Source organism: Vanacampus margaritifer, chromosome 12 (genome assembly GCF_051991255.1).
Source record: "Vanacampus margaritifer isolate UIUO_Vmar chromosome 12, RoL_Vmar_1.0, whole genome shotgun sequence".
Classification (NCBI taxonomy): domain Eukaryota; kingdom Metazoa; phylum Chordata; class Actinopteri; order Syngnathiformes; family Syngnathidae; genus Vanacampus; species Vanacampus margaritifer.
This window is the reverse complement of record NC_135443.1, coordinates 18,239,879-18,256,318: the sequence shown is the minus strand read 5'-3', so window position 1 is coordinate 18,256,318 and position 16,440 is coordinate 18,239,879. Positions and strand designations below refer to the sequence as shown.

At 41.1% G+C, this 16,440-nt stretch overlaps 1 protein-coding gene across 7 annotated transcripts in view; it reads right to left on the bottom strand.

The window, feature by feature from the left end:
• Nucleotides 1-16,440, bottom strand: part of slit1a (slit homolog 1a (Drosophila)) — a 132,035-nt gene that overhangs the window by 114,639 nt on the left and 956 nt on the right. For all 7 annotated transcript variants that reach the window (XM_077582292.1, XM_077582295.1, XM_077582296.1 and 4 more), the window contains exons 2-3: nucleotides 5,075-5,146; nucleotides 976-1,047 (exon numbers count right to left, since the gene is read on the bottom strand). In XM_077582292.1, the coding sequence (XP_077438418.1) occupies nucleotides 976-1,047; nucleotides 5,075-5,146 (144 nt within the window). The remainder of the gene's footprint in view (nucleotides 1-975; nucleotides 1,048-5,074; nucleotides 5,147-16,440) is intronic.

Below are 16,440 nucleotides of genomic sequence, written 5' to 3'. Positions count from 1 at the left end.
CCAGAAGACTGCATTCAATAATGATAAAAAGGTTTGCACTTCCTCAAAAGTCCAAGCATTAATCTGTTTGGAAGCCATTGTCCTCTCTTCGTCGTTAATGGCAGCTGTTTTCCCGGGGTGGTGGTTTGTGCAGCTGCACATTGATGACGACATGTCTCAAACCAATCATTGGCCTCCAAAACAATTATGTCACATTTTGGAAGTAGGCTACTTTTTTTAGAACCGCAAAGCAGCAAGCACCAGAAAAAGCAAGTAGGGTAGAGCCAGGTAGATTTGTTGGTGGAGACGGGGCTAAATGCCGAGCAGAGTAGAGTAGAGTAGATACCGACGGTGGAAACGAGGCTATAGTGTACCTGCTTTTGAGATAGTGGCTTTTTAAATATTAGCCACTTAATTTCTATAATGGTGTGGAACAGGGACTAAATATAATACTTATGATTATTATTGATTTTTTTAATTTAATGTATTATCATATTATTATTATTGTAACTATTTCTTTGGAAAGGGGGAAGAAAAAGTTGACAGTCGATCTGTGCATGTCCTTGACCAATTGAAATTGTTAACGTGGGTTTTGAATTAAGGGAAAGCCTTTTATGGTCTCACCACTAATCATGCGTGCCCATAAAGTCATCTGCGGCGCAGGTTTCCATGCGGCTAGCACTACTGATTTGCTAATGTGCCGGTTGAGGTGCGGTTTGCCGTGTTTGCCTATGTCTTTTCAGGGCTGCTTTACAAGCTGCTGAGGAGTGATGGTTCTGTCCAGATGGGTCTAGGCGTGTAGTGAGGGAGGCAGGTAACAAGAAATGCTCCTGGCACCATCCGCCCAGAGCAGAATGACAGGAAATGGCCTTGTTCTCGGTCCACATTTTATGGACAGCTTCTCTTGTTTGTCACGTTACACTCAACTAATGCATGGACCCATGAGCTCAGGTTTAGAAATACAATAAAAGTGTCTGTCTGCAGGGTGGTACTCACAGTCTCTCGAGCTCTTTCATGTCATCAAAAGCCCCGCGCTCGATCACGGTAATCTGATTCTCCATCAGTTGCCTGCAAGGAAAGGAGTATTAGTATTACAAACTGTAAGATAGACGGACGGCACTGTTACTGATGGTCTTTATCAAAGTATCCAAGGTATGCTTGGCGAGACTTGTGTCAGTGGGTTTGTATTCACGCTTGGGTGAAGCATAGTCAACACCCTACAAACACACAGAAGACAGCGGTGTGGATGGAGGGAAGTGTGTGGAATCTTGGCAGAAAAAGGCAGGCAAGGAAGGAAAGCTTTCCAATGTGCCTCAGAGAGTGCAGCTCTGGTGTGGTCCGTGGGCCTCGCGGTTGAGTGGAGACGAGACCAAACGCAGGCAAGGGGTGGAAGGTCAATTTTAAGGAAGCCAAGGCTTTTAAAGACTTTTTTTAAAGGCCACTATGGTCTAATTTAAAACCTCTTATTCACTTAATAGGGCCACGCTTACCAGGAAGTAGCTTTAATATATCAGCATTTTAATATTTGTAAGAAATGTTGTGATATTTTTAAATAAAGAGTTGCCCGTTTTGGGTTCCTTCTGTGACCATGCTCACAACTCAAAACATTTGGACCTCAAATTTGTCAAATTCCCGATTGAAAAGAATGAAAGTGTCATTATTGTATATCTAGGCTCTCAAGAAAAGCAACAATAATTTTGGTAATAATAGCACTCTATACGATGAGATTACATAAAAGAAACATTCTTGAGTGGCCACTAAATTGAATGGAAATAATTACAGAATTTATCATTGTTTTAATTGATCATGAAAAAAACCTAAATGTGTGCAAATACCAAATTATACATGGAGATGGTCAAAACTTCTCAATAAGCTGTAGTAAAAAGAAAAATGTATAACTATAATGTTATTCACTATATTTACATTTAGGATATGTATTTGAAAAATATCACTCAGCAACCACCCACATGCACGGCGACAAATATTGTCAGGGAGTAGTGCAACAGCTCTCGTGGAAGGGGCTCTAATTTGCTAATTTGCTTTGAAAGACAATATACAATAAACTTGTGTTTTATGTCATTTTTGAAGATCAGTGAATGGCAGATTTATGGACTGAAGAGTAATTTTAAGCATAATTAAGAATCTGGGGATGCCCTGCATGTAATTTAAAAACAAAACAAAAAAAAAACACGATTCATAAACATGCAGACACACTTTCTCACCTACACTGCCAAAGCTCATTCTCCCAAAAGTTTAGTGTTGAAGGCCACCTCTCCCGTCGCCTAACAACTCAGCCGTCTGTACTTCCTCGCCATCAAATATAAATGCTAATCACTGTTTGTGCTCCATAAACATTGGGAGAAAAGTGCAATTCACTTTAGATTTGTTTCTCATGAATTTAGATGGGGGAAAAATTTGACTACTTCAGACCTGAAAAAAAAAAAAATATATATATATATATATATATATATATATATATATACACACACCCACGATGTAAATCAGTTGTGTTGACGTTACAGTGACAGCAAAGATATACTGCTGTTTCTTTTTAGTTTCTACTGAGGGTTGCCAAGGGGTCAAGCAGCATTAGATATCCTGACCCCATTCTAAAAGCAAACTTTTTGTTAGACGGCATGTATGCCCATTGTACGCTGTGTGTGTGTGTGTGTGTGTGTGTGTGTGTGTGTGTGTGTGTGTGTGTGTGTGTGAGCGAGAGAGAGCGAGAGAGAGAGAGAGATAGAGAGAAACAGAGAGTCACATGTGTCACATACAGAAAGGAGTCTTTACTGTCTTTCTTAATCCCTCTCATCTTGTAATGACAGTTTTTAACGATTGCTCAAGCACATAATACAAAACAAAACTGTCAAAACTCTAAACACATGTTTAAAAACCATCTTATGTTAATCAACTTTTATCAGTTACTGCAAGCAAAGTACACAAAGTACAAATACACAATATAGTACATTAGTCAAACAAGATCAATGCTAGACACACACTATTGAAAATAGGATTAATTTGTCTTCATTTAAAAATAAAATAAAATAAAAATAAATAAATAAAAATAATTTCAATAAATCGCAGAGTTCAGGAGTAATCAACCCTGCTCCCAGAGAGCCGCAGTCCTGTGTCTTTTAGATATCTCCCTCCTCCAATAGGTGAGGATCCTTATCACGCTTCTCCAGAGCTTGCTGATGAGTTGATCATTTGAATCACCTGTGTTGGAGGAGGGAGACATCTAAAACACGCAAGACTCTCTAGGAGCGGGGTTGCCCTACCCCTGGCCTAGTTAAATCTGACCAGCAAATTTTATCAATACCGTAGGCAATATCCTCATTGGATTAAAAAAAAAAATTGAACTCCTGGCTTGTTTGAAGGCCTCCCTCAGCATCAATCCATGCAGGTTGATGACATTATCAAATAGTGTTGGACGACAAAGTTGCATTTGCCAAATTTGATCCTCTTCTTCTTTGAGGACATTCTTCTATTTCAGTTCTTCCTCAACCACTATCTCTTGCTCGTCCTCCTCTCACCCTCACTTTCCTTCCTCTGACTTTTTCCATTCTGGTTCAAAGCAGGTGAACTTATCTGCTGCATTTTTGTAGCATTCAAACCTGATCGGTTTGTCTAAAATAATGCAATCATGTGTTGAAACAGCTAATGTACAGGTGTTTAATCAACTGGCGTGTGGTGATTTTTCAGTCAGTACTTTGGAATTGCCCGGAAGTGACATTATGACATACCTCTGTGTCTAATGTATAACAGTGTGTTCAGTATTTTGCAAATCATTGTGTGTGTTGTTCTGAAAAAAGTGTGAGTCTGACTTTGTGTTTATTGTGGTGAAAATCTGGTCCACTGTTCTGCCTTTTTCAGTGTAAAGTGTTGAAGAAACTGTGGACAAGAGATTGGGCGAGGGGAAATAACAACGCTTGAAAATAGGACTAGGGGGCAGCAAGAATTGTGTGTGTTACACTTAAAACATGAAATGTCCACACGGTTTCGTTACAATACACATGGAGTCCTGCGACACAAACCGCACGTGTTAACTGAGTGCTCAGGAGCAGTCTACATGCATACATTACTTATTATGTGTAAGAGCAAAGGGCAAGTGCAAGTGTGTGATTCGAGGGTGCAGTAAATGATGCTACAACAGACAATACCCAGTGAGAGAGAAGTCCATGACATCATTTGCTACAGTCACTTGGCTGCTTAATGTACTGTGGAGTACATCTCCATAAGCCCACTTCACTGGGCTTATGCTAATGTCAGCTTTGTAACTAGCATGTACAACTGTGTGTCTGTAAACATGAGTAGTTGCATTCAAACAGAGACATATTGTTCTGAAGTCAAAGGCCGACAATATATTTTTTTCATAATGCTAAAACCACCAAGGTCAAAAGGAAGGATACTTCCTGTTTATTGAACAACGACAGACAGGCAGTAGTATTAAGATTCCAAGGCGCTGGAGCCAATCCCAGCTGGCTCCGGGCAGTAGGCGGGGTACACCCTGAATGGGTTGCCAGCCAATCGCAGGGCACACAGAGACGGACAACCATTCACACCAAGAGAGGCCATATTGGGAGAAAAAGGGAGGTCACCAAAAAATATATATATTTAGAATATGTTCAGTACATGCCCATTAGTCTGAACAATGCATTTTAATTAATATTCTGTTTGTGCAATATGAATTAACTGGCAAAATCTACTATTTTGCCACTTTCTGTCAAACATGGCATCACAGTTGCTCAGGGCTCAGGTAATGACCAATCACAGCTCGGCTTGTGGATGTCACATGTCCAAACTCAGGTGATTCCTGATTGGTGGTGGTCACCTGAGCCCCGAGCAACTTTGATGTAATTTTTTGTTGGAAGCAAGTGACAAAATGGCCGCCTCTATAAGTTGTATAAAAAAAAAAAAAAAAGTATTTTGCTGCTGCATTTAGATTCCACAAACATGCTATTAATCAGAATGCTGTGTTTAGACTAGTGAAGGCGAATAGAACATATGGTGGATTTCCCCCTTATTAAAATGCACTTAAAACCCGTTGTAGCATATTTGAACAAATGTGAGTGTAGAGGACAGACACAAAACTCACAGAACTCGGATGTACTTGAGCCCAGCAAAGTCACTCTTGGTGATGCGTGTGAGATTGTTGCCATTCAGCTCTCTGAAAAGAACACAAGAACAAACATTAATATTTCATCTTTATTTTCTACTTGCTCTACCTTCTCTATGGAGGTTTGCAGAAAAAAAGACCAACATTTGCAAATAGTGTACTTAAAACTAATACAGCAGGACACAAGTGTAGCGTAAGATTGGCTTTAGGGGCATTTTTTTCACAAATATTGAGGGGGAAATCATAAAAGAAGAAAAGCACTATATTTAATAGTTTATTTCCCATCAAAATAAGTGCTTATCCTCCACAAATTCCAGCCATTGAAAAAAACCTGCAAATGTTATACACAAGTCAAACTCTTTTTGGGACCACTGTCACTATGACGACACATGACATTCACTAGACATTTTTGGCTTTATATAGGCCAACATCAGGTGTTAGGAAAAGAGTGCGCGAGAAGAAAAAACATAACATAAGCATAACAGTTAGGGGAAGTAAGTAGACTCAAATTAAAAGTAGCAAGACTCGCCATACCAGTAGTCACTTGTGTTGTTAAATTGTTTTTGTTTTTTATTATTATTATACGGTTTACATTTGAAAGCACTTAGCTTCCTTTATGAATTAAATGATATTTAAAGGTGTATTCAAGGATCTTTTGTCACTGTGTCTTCCGGGTGGATCATCTTAACAATTGGATCTTGATACTGTAAATTTCTCTGACATAATGACGTCGTGCGTGCTCCTTCATAAGCTCTGCATGCGCACATCGACTGTTTGTAGCATGCAGCTGGTGAGCTTCGGATTCAGCCATTCATCGTAGTAGCTCCACCGACCTCACCGCTTAATTTGAAAATGGCTGGGAACCGCAACAGTACATTCATTTATGAGGCCGGCTGCAGAGACTGATGAAGATAAAGATGAAGATGAGCCCGCACGTTTCCGACATTTGATAGCCGTTTTCCCCGGACGAGCTGGTAGGATGGTCTTCCGCATGCACATTTTAAAAAAAAAGTGACAAATGGACATTTGGCTTCTACTTTTTGAGAAAATCGTTGAATACACCTTTAAGAATGTTTAAATGTTACTACAAATTCACTGTACTGTTTGTCAAGGTTTGTTGATGGCAATAAATTCACACTGGAATGAGTGGTTTTATTTGCTATATGAGAACAAACCAGAACAAATTGAAGGACAATCAGGAACCTTGCAAGTTCCACTGAATTGGGGCAGTGTTTAAATGTGGTTGTTTTGATAGCATTCAAACGTAACGTACAATTCATAATCCCTCTAAATTCTCGTAAGAGCAGGCTTTTTGGGGAAGTTGGCATTTCTTCTCCCTGGTCTATTCTAGAAGTGCAACGTGAGTGCAAGACATTTGAGCCGTCTTACTCTTTATTCTGGGAACTGCCAACCTACACCCGCAACCGCACCCCTTCTTGGCCATGTCCTTCCACCATTGTCAGGGATTAGCGGGAGCCAGCGGAGGGGATTTGGGAAAGGCCGCAAGGCCAAAAAGCTAAGTGTTGTGGATATAATGGGAGCAGATGCCCTGCCGAGCGCTGACCGCCATTGCAAAAATCAATGAGATGGTGCACTATAGCTAAATGAGAGATTTTGGGGCGGCTACTGTTCTATGCCGACCTTAATACTCAAGCAATGGTGCTGATCCAAGAAAGTGCTGTTCAACCGTTGTATTCACATGGCAGCTGGGAAAGTAAATATTCAGAATGTTTGTGTGCTACTGCAATCGCTAAGCATTATTGGTCCACCCTGCCCTGACCCGTCAACTCAACTCCTCATCCCTGAGCACGGCCCAAAAACGTGTTCCAAATCTACGCAGAAAGCAAGGGTCTCTTTCCCTCACTCGTCTAATGACCACTCGGGGGACTGTAGCGCTATGCAGTACTAAAAGGAATGGTCATTATAGACAGATGGTGTGTATGTGTATGTGTGTGTACACAGGTGCATTGACAGGCCAAGCGACAGGACCGCGGGAAATAAATAATAGACCGGCCTTCATTAGCCCGCGCTGTGCTTCGTGCACATGTGGTGTTCATTTCAGGTGCTTATGTATGATAGGTGCTTGCATGCATGTAAACCTGCGCACAAGTGCGGAAAGTCAATGTCTCATTTCCAGGGTGGTCACTCCCGATGACACCCAAAGGACAAGAAAAGGGATCGAAGACGAGAGGAATGGGAGGGGACGCAACCAGTTGAGAGGTAGCAGGAGGGTTTTGTCGAAAGCTGACGCTCCCCATAAACAAAATGAAACCGCAGTTCCTCCTCTTGTGCCGAGTTCTTGCTTAATCCCGTCACAAGTTGTTTGTCATAGCTTCTATCTCCATTGCGGAATTGACTCATTGAAGCAAATATGCGATCACTTGAGCTGTTTCGGGAAAGGACCACCAATAAAGCTTTAGCTCATCTTGGATTGCAACATAGGTTCAACGTTGTGACATTCAGAGCTCAAATGCCAGCCACAACCTGTGATGTGTTAACTAGCACTAGAGAAGCCACAGATTCACTTCGACATTTTCTGACCTTCTGAAGATTTTTTAGCTGAAACCATGCACTGGTTTTAAGGCACTTATCGGGTCTATAAATGACACTTTTCATTGAATAGAGGTCATTCATTATACATCACAGTGGCTCTTGATCGACCCCAGGGGTTCGGCGAAGGTCAAGAAACACACCAGACTCATATGATTTGTGATGATACACCCCGCTTGACCAATCAATCATTGGCTGCAGGTGCACTTAGTTGCTGACTTTTGACTGTTGTAATGGTATATCGTGATTTCTTTATTAATGTAATGCCTTCATACCAACTATGTGGAGCAAACAAAAGAAAGTGGTCGGACGAGTATTTGCAATGTGAATTCACATGTATAAAAGAACGTATGCCGTTCCACAGTGCTTGTTTTAAAGTGCTCTATAAATGTAGAGTTGAGTTGAGTGATGGGAGTCGGCATAAAAGCTATTCCCCTATGAGTGATTATGCTTTACTAGATGTAAAGTAATTACAAAGGACATCACATGTAGACATGAGCAACTTGTGAATGAACAAGCCACGGGCACACGCTAACAACCAATGAGGTCATAGGAATTGCCGGACTCCTACACAGCAGGAACTCATTGTTTTGCTTGTGTAAAGTGAGAATGCTGCTTTTTATTAGTGAAAAAAAACCTCAGCCATTAGCATTACAGTAAAAGGATTCTAAGCAATAGCTGTTGGCACGACGGCAAATGGGCCAATTTTCGTTTCACACACAGATGCTTTGTGGTTCGGACTTGTGGTGCCGGTTTTCACATTACAGAACTGCGGTATTACTCTCGTGGCAGAAAATTATTAGGTATGATTCCTAGTTCACGCAGTGAAGGATTTCCACCTCCATCAGTCTATTCCCTAGAAACTTCAGGAAGCATTCCTAGCACTGACACGCTTCCTGGACAGTCAGATATGTGACATCGCTATCTCATGTTGCCTCACTCCCCAGTTAATTCATGCATCAACGGGTATGGGTGTAATTATTACAGACTGTTACAGTTGAAACATTCAAGCTGAATGCTCTTAAAGCTGTACAACGTTCAACCAAGTTTTCACGAAAACACAAGCTAGGAGTCAATGTCAATTTTTTCACTCTGTATTCAAGTTCTCTCCCGGTCTATAATGGCACCTTTGACGGGTCATGGTAGAACATGGTTGCTGAGTCTTCGAGGTTTAATGTGCGCTATGTTTTGGCCCACAGTTTATCATGGGTGCCAGTATGTTCCCTCCTGGATGGTCACATTCTGATAGAGTCCCTCACATTTGTCATTGTGTCAAAGCTATGGAAGAAACATGGTCATCAGAGATATCCATGATGACCATTGGCATCTATGACCATCACAGATAATCACATTTGCACAATCTCTGGGTTTGGTCGGTTACACCCTCATTTCACTCAAATAGCCTCTTTATAAAATGTACAGTATAAACATTCTGTCTATACTCAACAACTGCTATAACTAAGTACAAAATAAAGTTTTGTAGAGTATATTGGTGATTTATGTGTAGTGAAAAGATTTTTAGAAACAGTCAGTCAAAATGTTACTCCTGTTGCTTGAAAAGTCAAACATCATTTGCTCACATTCAAATGGGCTCTGAGTGTTGCTACGGCACTGAAAAACTCATTAAGTTTATTTCCGCCAGCTGCATGGGGTCTCTCAGCAGACGAGGACATGGTTTGACCAGAGGGAGAATAAGCAAACGCGCAGCGGCTAACTAACACACACATACAAATATCCACACGGCTCACACAGAGAAAAGGGGCCATATAAATATACATTATCAGTGGAAATCACACAAGCACACCTACTGAAATGAGACAAAAAATACCCACAGGAACAAGCAATCCAGTTGAGCTTTAGGAGCTAGATGGTGGGAAAGACAAACTACTGTTGGCTGTAGAGCTTTTGACTGACATTAGGCATGTATGCAGAAATACAGCAGAACTTAAACGAGTGCAGTGGAAAAGTACAGACCCGCCGACAAGGTACAAGAGGCAATAACATAAATCAACATAAAGCTATAGAACGGTTTTAAAACTTTACATAAAGTTTTATGAAAGTGCCTTTATCCGGGCTGTAATTCCACTGTAACAACTTGACAACAAGGATTAAAAGGCATTGATTGAGCGAAGAGTACTAGTCGCATAGACACATTTTGTTACCTTATTGCATTAGTCTAAATTTACCATATGCATTTTTTCCCCCAGTGAATTTGGTGAGGAGCTCATATTGAGTGAAAACGTGTTATTATGCAAGCCATCATCACTATTCAATACAACTATATGTTCATGCAACAGACTTGTCTGCAAAAATTTAGACCCCTAATCATTTTGGAATATTTTTTTTCAAATTCAGCCTGTAAAACATCATTTTGAAATTTTTCAAATTTGATTGACAATGTCAGAAACAAAATAATACACCTATTGCTTTTTTCCCTCTCTATATACTGTGCATACAGTGCATTGTTTAAAAAAATGTATTATAACGAATTACTTTCAAATAACAATGTCTAGTAATAATATAAAGTATATTACATTTTGGCAGTAACTTGCCCAGCACCGCACATCAACACCCTCCTCAATTGAAATTACTTATTAATGTGTGCACATTTTGCTGCAGTGTCACTCTATATCACCATTACAAGCTCCACAGGACCATTTGTCTAGAACAGGTTTTGCCTGGCAGGGAAGCTAGAAGCCGGCATATTGAAGCTCAGTGGCTGCACGCTTTCCAAACTCCTCACTGCGTCTACAAGCTGGCGACAGAAAAACCCAAGTGGCTGTGGCCAAAGCGCGGCGGATCATTACCCACAATCACATGCTGATAATACTATTCAACCACATGAGCTGACAGTTTCTGAATGAACCATCGCAGTTGAGAACTGTGCGCAGACTCTGGAGCATATGGGAGTGACAGCAGTGAAAACACAGTACAAGGCAGGATGGGCTGCACAGGAATTGTCCCAAGTGACAAAAAGTGATTTTAAATGTGACAGTTTGGAGCAGCGTTGAGACCTATATACTAGTTGCTCCAACACTAACACAGCAGCAGCACCATGGAAGCTCACAATAACCTCAATGAGTGCAAGTCTGAGAGGGAGCGAGAGAAAAGCAGACCAGCGTGGCCAAAATAACACACTTAAAGTGAACTGGAACACTTCTGTCCACACTAAGGGGTCAGATTTCTTCTTTGAATTGAAAATGTGGCTTTCAGACACGCAGGGCCTATTGCACATTTTTAGCGTGTGCGTCAATGAGTGTGCAGTGCAGTGGATAAAGACTATGTCTGAGAGTGTGTTTCCCGCCTCCTGGGCTAGTCCAGGGCTATTTACAGTGTTCATTCTGCACAGTCAGGCCTCAGGAGAGCTCACTTATAGGTAAACACTAAGCACATCCCATCCACACACAGTTCAAAAGTCAGGTGTTCCCATCCAAGTATTTATTTTATCTGGCCGTCAGCGCTCCAGCTAAAACCCTGAGCAAAAAGCTTGAGACAGCTCCATGAACCAGACACTTCTCTGAGCAAAATCAACAGCGAGACAGAGGATAGGAAGCAGAGGACGGAAAAGTAGCACACAGACATTTTCTGCTCAAACATAGATAACTTATGACACTGTCAGGCCAAAGTGAATCAATTAAACATCTGTTCTGGTGCATGTTGCCGCTGCGTAACAGACTGGAACAGGAACACACAGAGCGCCGCAGTGGAGGCCCACACTGAGGGGTCTTTCATGCTTCATACTGTATCTGCTGCCGTTGTGCGCTGACGACGTATGAATGTGCGCTCTGAAATGCATCGTGTGTGTCATGTCTTGTGTGTGGTGAAACCATCTGTCACATTATGTTCCCACCACTCTCTAATGAGTAAAAACATGAAGTTTAACGGCACAGACTTCCACCAAGGCTGAACAACCTCAATTTGGATCAGATCCAATGTGGATGCCCTCATAGGTACCCACAGCCTGGATACTGTATAAGCGAATGTCTTCAATGGGAAGTACTCATTAGGAAAATGTTGCCATCAATTTGTAATGGGCTCTTACCATACATCAGCATAACTATGTGAAAAATCAAGACTTTTTGTATGAACAAATCAATCAAAACAACATATAACTATATCCTATTAGTTTGTCAGAAACTGCAAATTGTAATCAATTACTTGGGTCAATTTGACCCGTCATACAGTGTCTGACGTGGAAAAAACAAAAACTTCATTATTCACAATTTGTTTAATTATATATATATATATATATATATTTATATTGTAACGGGTCAATTTGACCCGCTCCAAAACAAGAAGGGATATACATTGACTCAATAGGTTTTAACGTTTCAGTACAAAAAATATATATATTGTTCACCATTTATGCACAGGGATTTATTTAACCTACTTGTAACATTAGTTAGTAGTACTACACTCATGTCCCTGGGTCAATTTGACCTATTATTCAAAAAGTGTCAAAAAGAGGAAAACAAATTCAAAAATGTACTTAAGACAATATAATTACTACTTATTTTTAGCTAGAAATTGTACAATGGGTCAATCTGGCCCACAACATAACAATAGTGTTAATAAAACACCTTTACAACAAAAACAAAAAAACAATTAAGATCACTACCCATGTATATTGTACACCAAAATGTAACCGGTTCTTCCTTACAGAAACTGCTGAACTACAATACCATTCTGTAAAGCTCAGACCTATAACAAGTCTGAACAATGCTGAAACCAATATGTGCACTGTGAGAGCTACATCGCTGCGCATAACTGATTTCTCCCCAATTGAAAACGACTCAAGTACACATTGAATAATCATTGAGTAATTAGGGGAAAATCTGAAAATTCAGATCAAAAGTGAAAAAGAAATGCCAAATATAGTGGGTTTATCCTTGGCCCACACTCACAGACATGGTTTTTGTGGAATTATAAGATGCCAGCAAATTGAATGCAGCATATTTTGGAAGGCAGGTAACTGGCATGGCCAGTAGAACTTTGAGGCAGAATATGGATTAGTGCCCAAGTGTGCACTGACAGATGCCCACCTCTGGAATATGACTGATATGTTTAATTGATAACTCTTCTTTGACAAATTATGAACTAGTCTTTAAATTCTGAACTTGTGTTTCATAATCATCTTTTAATCTGAAAACCAAATGTCTTCACTATACAACAAAAACAAGGAACTAACCTTGTTGTTCTAATACTTTTGGAGGAGTGATACACACATCTGTGAATCTACTCCTATTCAATGACCCATTCACAATCGCACATGACTGACTGGCAATCATGCAAAGGTACACAGTCCTAATTCCTACTGGGATGGGCTCCAGATCCCCTGCAAATCCGTAACAGGATAAGCAGTATAGCTAATGTACTGATGGATGAATACTTGTACTTCAATTACAATGTCTGAGAAAAATCCAGTAATGCCTTATCAATAATGTAATCCTCCATGTGGGAATAGCGAGTACATGAAAGCAGTCATCTGTTACGCGGCACCTTTACAGTAAGCGAGTGGATCTTTGTATCTGGAATGCTGTAATTGCCTTTCAAAAATTCGATCACATCAAAAAGCATGTCGATGAGGTGAAATGTGGATTGCGCAGGCGTATTTATGATGCTAGTAGAGCGTTCACCGTCCGTCCGCCGTCACTCACAATCACCGCCGCCAGGTTCCTCGCACCCAGCCGACAAGGTTAACAAGAAAGACGGACTTTTTGGAAGATGAAAGATGATCTGAGTGGATGCGCCAAATCGGCTTTCATGGTCTGCTAAGATTTGAGGCACTATTGGACTCTTATGTAGACTAATCATGCACATATGCGCACACCTTGAAATAGAATTACAGTGCATTGTCGAACACGAGCATGTTTCAGTAGACCAAACACTGCTAATTATCCTCATCCATGATTCATATCCCCCTTGCAAGGCCTCACTTTTTGTCCCTGAAAGTCCACACAATGTGACTCTTAAAACTGATTTATAGCTTTGACACACATAAATGCCTTTGACGGGATAATTCCTCTCTAGAGTGCAATCAGAAATATAATGTAGCTGTGTCAGGAGAGCAGGGCAGTGGGTCGAGGGGGGAGTTTAGAACCTCAGCAGCACCCTTTGATGTTTGGCAGTCAATTTGAACATGTAGCATGCTTATTACTGAGGTATGTAGCTCGGGAACAAAGAGACAATAACATCTTAAATAGTAGAGAATGTCTTCGGAAAATGAACCGCTATTGTCAGTTCATCCCTCAGTGAATAGAAACAATGACTATGTTTACTACAGTCAATATTCTAAAGCATTTTTTTTTATTCTGAAAATGATCCAGACTGTTTTGAACAAAGACTCTCTAAGGGAATTGAGGATTGAACCCAGAACATTCACGTTCAGTACGCAATTCTTTGGGTGCGGGAGTCATTTTTACAAATCCAAAGGTCCTTGAATGCCATATCCACCAGCTTACATGAGAAGAAATTCAGGAGAAGCTCAAGCCTTTTCCAGTCACTTTAAGTCGAAAGCCCAACTACCTGGACCGCATTGACGTCACACCTGTAAAAGCAGGGGTGGGCACACTCGGTCCTTGAGGGCCGGAGTCCTGCAGGTTTTGGATGTTTCCCTTCTCCAACACAGCTAATATATGATCAGCTCATCAGCAAGCTCTGCATAAGCCTGATGACGATCCTGTTGATTGCAATCAGCTGAGTTGGAGCAAGGAAACATCCAAAACCTGCAGGACTCCGGTCCTCGAGGACAGAGTTTGCCCACCACACTGTGTTAAGAAAGCCAGCTATGTGAACCACTACACTACCATTGTCTCCACCCTTCTGACAGAATACGGATGCGCTTTAGTCATCTTATCCAAGCACTTTCTCTGCTCATGACTCCTCATCGAAGATTACCAGCTCAAGTGAGTGCGCCAATCTGTCTCTCAAGCATCCTCTCATCACGCTCAGCCTTAGCCCGTGTGTCTCTTCGCCTTACACATCATGCGCTTTCAACTTTCCCCTGTTGCCAGGTAGCGGGCCGGTTGTTTTCAGGCTTGTTGGGGTAAATTATGGATCAGGTGGCTGGCGAGCTGTCAGTCGAAGCAGCGATGCCAAAAACACTGCAGGCATTCCCTGGCATATGCACACATATTTTCCAAATCCCGAAAAAAAAAGAAGAAAAAAAATGTACTTATTCATCTCATGCTTACATGCACAAGGTTTTCAAACAAACACAAAAAGAACCACATGGAGCACAGAGGCTCTCCTGGAGACATTTGTCAATACGCTGTTGTTGGCTTTTTGCAATTAAAAGAAGGGCGCACCCGTGCTTAACAGCCACACTCCTCCCCCTCTGCAAATCAACTCATTCACACAGATGAGGCACACACACTTGACAGCAGGGATATAAGCGAGATAAAGCTGCCAGAGAGATGGGCTGTGTTTGGATCAATCAATATCTTCCTAAATAATCAGGTGGAAATATCGCACGAGATATTTTTAAGAGGGATTTCTTGAATGTGACAGATGCAAAGAAAGAAGAAGCAGCATTATAAAGATGAGGATAGGGTGTAAGGGGGAGTGGTCCTGGTGTGGTTTTTGCATGGCGAGCCTCACAGTGTCATTACTGTGTCTCCTGGCGGAGGAGCGCAGGGGTCAGAACTGATCCAAACCCACAGTGACAAGTGCAAATGGGATTCTGCTGTCTGTGGCGACACCCTCAGAGCACACATCCCACCGCCTAAACACACACTTTTCCCTAAAACCCTCCCCCTTCTTTAACACACACACACACACACACACACACACACACACACACACACACACACACACACACACACACACACACACACACACACCATTTCCCAAACGCATCAGTCTGTATACACGAGCGCTAACACAATCCACAAAGCTTTTTAGTCATCTCTGCTCTACTTTCCAAGACTAATTCAGCAGAGCCACTGAAGTGAGGCGAGTTATGTTTTTGCTATTTCACGCCTAATGAATTGAAAACAAGTTGAAACTGACATTTAGTTTAACTAACTTTGACGATTTGGAGGCAGAATTGCAAAACAAAGATTCCACACATGACATGGTTAATCTTGGCATGCAAACCGGACAATAATGTGGTTTAAGGCATGCTGTGTTGACCTGCACATTCAATCTTGATTCATCACCTCATATAAAAGCCCGCAGGAAAGGATGGTCCCTAAATCTTAAATAGAAGCCACTGTAGAGAATGAATATATATATATATATATATATATATATATATATATATATATAACCCATTGAGTAATGTGGGGCAATGAATATTTACAACCATTCATGTAACAGGAAAACCTGAAAATGACCATGTTTCCCCGCCACTTCAACCTGCGTGTTCACAGCCCGGAAGCATTCACATTGTCAGGCAACAACCAAACCAAAAAACAAAAAGGTATTCTTAGAAATTAAATATGAAAAGGATGAAATATGCAGCATGAAATGTTTCCCACTGTGCCAGTGCCTCTGACACAGGCTCTCTTCTGCTTTTCCCAGAGCATCTTTTATTCAGGAATGATATTCTAAAAGCTGAAATAGAACAATCTATTTCCCCTCGCACTCTTCACTTCTGATTTACTGATGACTATTTCAGGAAAGAATGTCAAGAAAAAGACGATGCAACTTCACTCTGGCAGCCGGAGTCAGCCTCATCTCCATCTCCCTCATCCTCCATCAGTTTTACAAGACAGCTACAAGATCCCGGTGGAAGACTCACTTAAGGAGCAGATTTGCTTAATTTTCTACATGATTTAACAATTTGTGGAGCG